Source organism: Triticum aestivum, chromosome 1A, assembly GCF_018294505.1.
Source record: "Triticum aestivum cultivar Chinese Spring chromosome 1A, IWGSC CS RefSeq v2.1, whole genome shotgun sequence".
Classification (NCBI taxonomy): Eukaryota; Viridiplantae; Streptophyta; class Magnoliopsida; order Poales; family Poaceae; genus Triticum; species Triticum aestivum.
This window is the reverse complement of record NC_057794.1, coordinates 243,812,823-243,821,739: the sequence shown is the minus strand read 5'-3', so window position 1 is coordinate 243,821,739 and position 8,917 is coordinate 243,812,823. Positions and strand designations below refer to the sequence as shown.

General features: G+C 47.3%; 1 protein-coding gene across 1 annotated transcript; it reads left to right on the top strand.

Moving 5' to 3' along the window:
• Nucleotides 1–6,979: 6,979 nt before the first annotated feature.
• LOC123044329 (rubisco accumulation factor 1, chloroplastic) lies at nucleotides 6,980–8,759 on the top strand. Its single transcript, XM_044467037.1, has one exon. It carries the CDS (start codon nucleotides 7,089–7,091, stop codon nucleotides 8,508–8,510), a length of 1,422 nt encoding a protein of 473 aa, XP_044322972.1. The 5' UTR covers nucleotides 6,980–7,088; the 3' UTR covers nucleotides 8,511–8,759.
• Nucleotides 8,760–8,917: the final 158 nt, after the last annotated feature.

Here is an 8,917-nt window from a genome sequence, read left to right as displayed (position 1 = left end):
GAAATTACTTTTATGAACATGTTAGCACTGCTAGAGACTGAAGAGGGATATACTGAAGCTGACTACATGTTCTATATGAAAGAAGAAGGAAAGGGGGCAGCAGGAATGCAGGTTATTGACAGTGAAGATAGTGTGGAAGAGATGCTAGACTATTATGCTGAGCAGAAGGTGCTCAACATAACTGTAATTAAGGCTAATGAGCCTAATCCAGGAGAGTTTTATAGGTCAAATATTGTGGAGGAACAAGTGCCTATAAGTAATGTGGGGGATTCCAACATTATTTCTATAGATGAGGCAGGAGTATTGTTCCCTATTGCTGTTGAAGACACAATTGAAGAGTTGTATGCTGTGCCTATTGCTGTTGTAGAGCCAGGTCAAGAGTCTGCATATATTAACACACAACAGAGCATGAATTTGAAGAAAGCAAAGGGCAAAGAGAAAGTACAGGAAGATGTTGGCCCCTCTGATGATGAAGTGTTTGTTGATTTGAACTGCTGTGGGGAGAAAGATGGAATCATTGAGGAGGAAGAGCATGACATAGGTAATGAGGAGGAAGATGAAATCATTGAGAAGTTGAAGCAGAAAAGGAAACAAAGAGAGGATCCTATGCATCACTTTGAAGGAGACACAGAAGTGGAAGAGATGTGTCCAGAGGCAGAGGACTCAGACACAGAACCTGAGACACCTCTTCCTCAAACATTCAAGAAAGTAGGCAAAGCAGGCCCCACTACAAGATCACACCATGAAGCTGACATTGAGGTAATTCCTGATTTCATTCCATCTGATGATTCTGCTTGTTTCCCTGGGGACTATGGCATTAGTGATTCAGATGATGAGTCAGGTCTACCACTCCCTTGTGGAAGGAAGAGTCAAGCCAAGAGGGCCAGGACTAGGATCTGGTATGATGAGAGCAAGCCAGATGCTCATGACCAACTTTGCTTGAGTATGTGCTTCACTGATGTGTATCAGTTTAGAAGAGCACTTAGGAATTTTCATATCAGAATCCTTAGAAATTTCCAGTACCATAGGAACTGCAAGGATAGGATCATTGTGCATTGCACAGAAAGGGACAATGGGTGTCCTTTTTTCATGACTGCATCCACAATTGCTCATGAGAAGACATTCTGCATCAAGAAGATGCAGTTGTTGCACACTTGTGGTGCACATGGAGAAAAAACCAAAGTGACAGTTGACTGGATGGCCAGAACATGTGAGCAGCAACTGAGAGATAATCCAAGGGCTGGTGTTGATGCAATTTTAAAAAGAACAAAGACTAAGTATGGGCTGGAAGTGCCAAAGACCAAGGCCTACAGGGCAAGGTCATTGGCCATTGAAGTGGTGGAAGGTGACATGAAGGGACAATACACAAGGTTTAGGGATTATCTTCAAGTTGTGCTTGATACCAACCCTGGGAGCAGATGCATTGTGACTACCAGAGAGCTTGAGCTCCATCCTAGCCCAAATCATAGGTTCCACTACATGTTCTACTGTCTGAATGCTTCAAAAGAAGGTTTCTTGAATGGGTGTAGGCCCTTTATAGGTATTATATGTATTCCAAATTACTCCAATTCATTGCCCATATCTTGTACTTAATAATGCACTGATTTCACTACCCAATGCTTTAATACATGTTTAGATGGTTGCTTTATCAAGCTTTCTACTGGGCAACAGATACTTGCAGCCACTGGTAGGGATGGGAATAACAACATATTCTCTATTGCAATTGGTATTGTTGATAAGGAGGACAAGGAAAGTTGGACTTAGTTTCTTAGCCAATTAAGAGCTTGCATTAGAGAGGGGAACAAGTGGGGCACATACACAATCATCTCTGATAGGCAGAAAGTATATTTTTCATTTCACAATTGAATAAGCAATTTGTAGAAATAATAATTTGTTATACTTGCTGCAATTGTGAAGTAATATGATTAATAATTTGTAATACTTGCTGCAATTATGAAGTTATATGATTAATAATCTACATAATGACTTAAATAGGGGCTGTTGAATGCAATTCAAGCTGTGTTCCCACACTCACCTCAAAGATATTGTCTTAGACATATCTATGCAAATTTCCAGTCAGCTGGCTTCAGAAGTGAGGAGTTGAAGAAGCATATGGACAATGTTGCATATTCATACACCAAGAATGGTTTTGAGGTTGCAATGAATGAACTGAGAAAGGAGGATAAAGATGCTTGGAAGTGGCTTTGTGATATCCCTAAAGAGACTTGGGCAAGGCATGCTATGGATCACACATGCAAGACAGACCTAGTAGTCAACAATCTTAGTGAAGTATTTAACAAGATGATACTAGATGTGAGGAACAAGTCAATAAGGAGCTGTGTAGATGGATTCAGAACTAAGTTGATGGTTAAGTACCAAGCATTTAGAGAGAAGACAGAGAAGAGTAAGTGGGAGATAACACCCACTTATATGGAGAAGTTGGAGGAGTCAAAGAAGTACTCAAGGCAATGCACTGCATACATGGCAGGTCCTGGTATTTGGCAAGTCACTAGTGGGGAGTCTACCTACTGTGTGAACCTTGATAAGTGGACCTGTGACTGCAAGAAATGGGACCTATGTGGTTGGCCATGTAACCATGCAGTTTCTGCCATTACAAGAGTGAAGGGACAGCCAGAAGACTATGTGCATGAGTTCTTCAAAAAACCATTGTATAAGGAAACATACAAGCACATCATCTACCATGTACCAAGGCCTGACTGTTGGCCTAGGACACCAACTGTTGACATAGATCCACTAGTGTTCAAAGAGAAGAAGGGCAGGAAGCAAACAGCTAGGAGGAAGGGGCAATTTGAGGTCTCAACAAAGAAGGATACATCAAGGATGGCAACTATCACCTGCAGCAACTGCAATATGCAGAAACATAGGTACACCTACTGCCCTCAGCCCCTGAAGCCTCATCTTCAGGCAAGAAAGGACAAGCACAAGGTATGGAATATGCACACTATTGTCATTGTTTTAATCATTTGATTCATCCTAATTGTTGGGCTATGATGTGTGCTTTCTTAGACAACCAGAACTCACTACCATGGAGTTGGGGGAAGTTCTACTGCTACTGCACAGCCTGCAACCAGTGCACCACCTGCTGCATCTACTAGGGTTAGAAGAACAACTGCTACTGGTCATTCCCAGCCTGCTACATCTACCAGGGGAAGAAAATCAACTGCTACTGGTCATTCCCAGCCTGCTACATCTACCAGGGGAAGAAAATCAACTGCTGCTTCTACTGGTCCTGCCCAGCCTGCTGCTTCTACAAGGCCAAGAAGAAGAACTGCTGCTTCTAGAAGGGCAAGCATCACCAGTGATGCTTCTAGTACTCCTTCCCAGGCTGCCACAAGAGCTTCAGGTTCAAGCAATGCAGCCAGCAGGAGAGGTGGAAGGCCCTACATGGCACCTAGGGCTGCAACTACAATAGAGGGAGCAACAGTAGGGTCTAAAAGGAAGAGGTTCCAGAGCACCAGGATGAGGGGTTACTTTTATGCCAGTGGCAACTAGTCAGTGCACAATTTGGCTGTTGTCTTTTGAACCGCCTGCCTTAAGTATTTCTAAATTTTAGAAACTATGCCTGAGAACTGCTATGTGTGAACTGCTATGTGTAATCAGTATTTAGCCTGAGAACTGCTATGTGTAAACTATGCTTGAGAACTTGTTTGTGTTACCATGCTAAGTTTGAGAACTTGTATGGATGATAACTCTTATGGTTGAGAACATGTTTGTTTCATCAACAATTTACTTGTTTGATTTTATGCTTTTTGCTATTCTATGAGATTTTGGCATTTGATGGTTAGTTTGGAGTGGTGGTTTTGTCGAGCCCGAGCCACCCTAAAGCCTAAATGATAGGTTGAGTGGCTTTGTCGAGCCAAAGCCACCTTGAAGACTAAATGGTGGTTTCGGTGGTTTTGTCGAGCCCAAGGCACTCTAAAGCCTAAATGATAGGTTTAGGGTGGTTTTGTCGAGCCCGAGCCACCCTAAAGCCTGAATGATAGGTTTAGGTGGCTTTGTCGATCCCAAGCCAACCTAAAGCCTAAATGAGCCTAAAGCCTAAATGAGCCTAAATGATAGGTTTAGGGTGTTTTTGTCGAGCCCAAGCCACCTTGAAGATTTAATGGTGGTTTGGGTGGTTTTGTCGAGCCCAAGCCACCATACAACCTAAATGATAGGTTTAGGGTGGCTTTGTCGAGCCCAAGCCACCCTAAAGCCTAAATGATTATTTTAGTTGGCTTGGGTTAAAATTCAGTTTAGTTAAAATTCAGAGCCAATTAAGAAGGACAAGGAAAGTTGGACTTGGTTTCTTAGCCAATTAAAAGCCTACCTAACACCATTAATCTATTTCCTACCTACCAACCACCATTTCTACTATATAAGGCACCCCCCAATTGCCACACACAACATTCAAACCCAAACACAATCACTTCTCCTCCCCCCAGCCGCCAGAGCAAACCCTTTGAGAGATGGATCTTGGAGAGGTTGTCGATGAAGAAGAACAGGTGCCCAGGGCCAGGCGTAGAGAGGTAAGAAGGAGGGAGAGAAGGCAACTAGCTCAGCGGATCCTTGCAGCACGCAACCACAAAGACATGGAGCAGTTCGTGGAGGCATTCCCAGTTGGCTCCAACCCTACTGATGTTGATATCATCTACTGGGCAAGGAGGAGGGCCAATTTCCATCCTTTTCAGGTTACTAGGATGAGGTGGAGTAGGATTCTGTACCTAGATGAATGATATGTTAAGTTTCACTGCTCCTAGATCTATCTTGCTATCTATCTATGTATCAAATCAGTTGATGAGTGCAATGTAATAAATCCTAGATGATGAGTGCACTATGCATATTTTTGGATTATTAGGATTCTGTACCCTATAGGTTAAATGCATATCTTTGTGCTTTATGTGATCAACAATTTACATCATGTAAGCATTTGCCCAATTTGACCATGCCCAGTTGGTCTTGACCATTCACCATGTAGTCCAAAGAAGCAGATTCATAATAGCATAGCTCTTACTATAGAAAGCTAACAACATTACATAACTGGGGCAGTTTTGCAGCTAGTCATTACATACATTACATAAATTAACTGGAGGTAGTTTTGCAGATAAATATCACAATCATTACATAACTAGGGGATTCCCAAAATATACAACCCCAAGGCCAGCTATATTGTTCCAAGGCCACATATTAGCTTAACATAACTGAGGTGATGAACAACATTGTTCACTCATCAAGGATTGACTTGATCTTGGCAAGCTTGTCCTTGTTGCCATGACCAGCTTTCATAAGATCACCCACCAGAAACTCCAGCTTCTTATTCTCCTCTATCAGCCAGTCCCTCTCTTTCTTCATCTCATCCCTCTCCTTCCTTGTGTTCCTAATGATCTCCCCCTGAGACCTAAGAATGCACTTCACCTCCTTCAGTTCCTGAGCCAGCTTCTCCATCTGCTTCATCTTGCCAAAGTCAGCACTATACTTCTCCTTGCTGATAGCTAGCTTCTCCATGTCCTTGTCCACATCCATCTGCTTCTGCTTGAACTCTTCATCACTCATGACCCTGTTGTTCTGATCTGCCCAATCAAACATCTTGGTGACTTCCTCAACCAGCTGACTGTACTGATCCCCAAGTGTATCCAACTGCTTGTTCACCTTGTCCAACTCTTTCTTATACTTAGCATGGCCAATCACTCTGCCACAATTCTCCTCATGAAACATCTCCCATATCTTCTCCAAACATCTTTGCAGAATAGAAGGCCATGGGGCATCAACCCACTGAGCAACTCCACAGTCAATACCATCCTGCATCAAGTATTAGAAAATAAAGATGCTAACTTCAAAAATAAAATAGATGAGATATCCAGTGATTCAGTCATACTTGCAGATACAATAGACATTCAGGAAACTTCAAGTTCAAATCAATGTCCTAAACATGTTTCATTTACTGACACAAACTGATGCTTGCAAAATCACTGTTAAAAATATGTTTCATCAACTACAGACAGTCCAAAATGACTGAATTTACTGCAGACTAACTACCACTAACACAATTAACTGAATTTACTGACAACAACTACAGACAGTCCAAATTTACTACATACTAACTACCAAATTTACTGCAAACAGTGCAAATTTACTGCATACAAACTAACATTTGATTGTTGCAACTGCAGATAGTCCAAATTAACTGAATTTACTGCAGACTAACTACCAATAACACAGTTAACTGAATCTGCAGACTAACTACCACTGAATTTACTGACCTGAGGAACAACACATCCATAGAACCTCCTCCCAGTGTCCCTTCCTTCAAATGCAACATATTTCATGCATGGGGCCAAGTGCAGTCTACATGTGATGCTTGCATCTGCAACTCTACCACAGAAGGATGCATCTATAGTGGTGCCAGGGTTCGCCTGCATTGTAGCACACTAGTGAACCGCAGAAAAGATAGGAACTGCTCCAAACATGGTCTTAAATCGAAGAACACTTGAACCCTAACCCTAACCCTAGGTGCAAAGCATATATCTTACCCAGTGCTGCTCCAGATCCATGCCGAGCAGCTCCTCCTCATCGCTGCTCTCCTCTCCATCCTTCCACGACGGCATCTTCTACGGCGGGGAGGGAACCGTGCCTCCGGCGGCGGCGAAGAACTCCGACGGCGGCAACAGGGGACAAAGCAGAGGAGTGAGAGTGAGAGAGTGTGCGAGTGGAGTGGAGTGTGAGCGGCGGGGAGTGGGGGCTCTGTTTTGTACCGCGTGCCCTAACGGCCGTCAACTCACTCGCCGTCTGGCCTCGCCCACGTGGCACCTGACGGGTGGGCGAGCCTAGTCAGAAATCGTGTTAACTGCGACAAACCGGTCATTTGTTTTTATTGAGAAAATTTACAAGTCAAGTGGTGGATTTTTGGGACGCGCAACAAATATGATGACAATTGGATGCTTCGACTTTAAATGTGGTGGTTTTTTGCAATTCACTCGAATCAACACTTAACCGAATCCCGTTCCTCTGCCATTCCCTCCCCGAGACGAGAGCAGATGAGATAAGCTCCCCTGCTTCCTCTGCGCTCCTCCCTTCACCTTATCACCACCATGCTCTCCGTCTCCCACCCCCACCCGGCGGCCTCTACCGGCCCGCGCCACCGCAAGCCCCTCTCCACCGCCCACCACCGCCGGCGTCGATGCACCTACACCATCGCCGCACTCATCCTCCCCGGAGGCGGTGGACCCCGGGGCAGCCCCCCGAACGGCGGCAAGCTCATCCTCCCCGGCAGCGGCGGAGGCGGCGGGGGCCGCGGAGGGGGAGGCGGCGGTGGAATGCTCCCCCGCACCCCTCCACCGACGGCCCCGCCGGGCCAGCTGTACCAGCCCTTCCACCCGCCGCCTAACCCCCTGCCCGAGACTTACCGCAACCTCGACCTCACTGAGCGCCTCGCCGTGCTCCGCGACCGCATGGGCCGCTGGTACGAGTACGCGCCCCTCATCTCCTCTCTCTCCCGCGAGGGCTTCACCCCGGCCTCCATCGAGGAGGCCACCGGCATGTCCGGCGTCGAGCAAAACCGCCTCGTCGTCGCCTCCCAGGTCCGCGACTCCCTCATCTCCGACGACTTCCCCGACGATCTCCTACACTACTTCGACTCCTACGGCGGGCCCGACCTCCTGTACGAGCTCCGCTTCCTCAACGCCCGCCAGCGCATCGTCGCCACCAAGCACACCATCGAGAGGCGCCTCGAGTCCAAGGGCGTGCGCGAGCTCGCGCGCTCTATGAAGGACTTCCCGCAGCGCCGCGGCGACGAAGGATGGGACGCCTTCGACAGGCACTCCGCCGGCGACTGCCTCGCGTACGCGCGCTTCCGGCTGTCGCGGGAGGCCATCGCCAACGAGGACCGCATCCCCGAGCTGGAGCGCTCGCTCGACGTGGTCGAGACCGAGTCGGCCAGGGCGCGGGTGGAGCTCGAGATTGAGAGGGCCATCAAGAAGGCCGCCGGAGAGGAGGTGGAGGAGCTCGAGGCCGAAATCGACGCACGGCCCGCGGTGCCGGTGGTGCGGCTCATGTACGGCGAGATCTCCGAGGCGTCCATCGTGCTGCTGCTGCCGGTTGTAAAAGAAACAGACGGCGTCAAGGCCGTGGACCTCGCGCCGAGGAGGAGCCAGACGGACGCGGACCTCGGCATCGTGGAGGTGGACAAGGGGTGGGCGCGCTGGGCGGTGCTGCCGGGCTGGGCCCCAGTCATGGCGGTGGCCGACGAGGCGGTGGTGATCGAGTTGGCGGACGGGCGGGTGCTGCCGTGGCGGTCGGCGGAGAACGAGAGAGTGCTGGTGGTGGCCGACCGGAAACGGAAGGAGGTGGTGGACGAGGGGATATACGTGCTGGAGAAGGGAGGGAAGCTGGTGGTGGAGAGGGGCAAGAAGTTGTTGGAGGAAGGCATTAGCCAGGCCGCCGCGGAGGTGGTGACCGTCGTCCGGCCACCCAAAGACGAGGAAGACATCATCGTCGGCGACGAGTGGGACTAAAGAGTTTTAGAGAGGATTTTTGGCACATGCTTCCGTTTTCGTTTTCGTTTGGTAAAAAAGTTTCCCTGCTTCTCTTCACAGCAGTACATGAATAAGAGAATGCAATCCTCCTTTGTTCTGCAAGTCGTAGGAAAATTGGCATGTGCAGTGCTTTAGTATTAAACAGGTGCAGTGCTTTAGATGCTGCTACTGCTGTCAGTGCTTATATTTGCTGAAATCAGCTGGTTAGATACACGCATATTATTCTTAGGGAGAAGTACATTTTTTGTCCCTTAACTTTATCGATAGTTTAGAAATAGTCCCTCAACTTCAGAACAGTAAAACCTAGTCTCTCAGTTGTTGAAACCGAATATTTTTCGTTCCTTAGATTACTTTGGTGGTTTTGAGCTGATGTGGCATGGATTTGA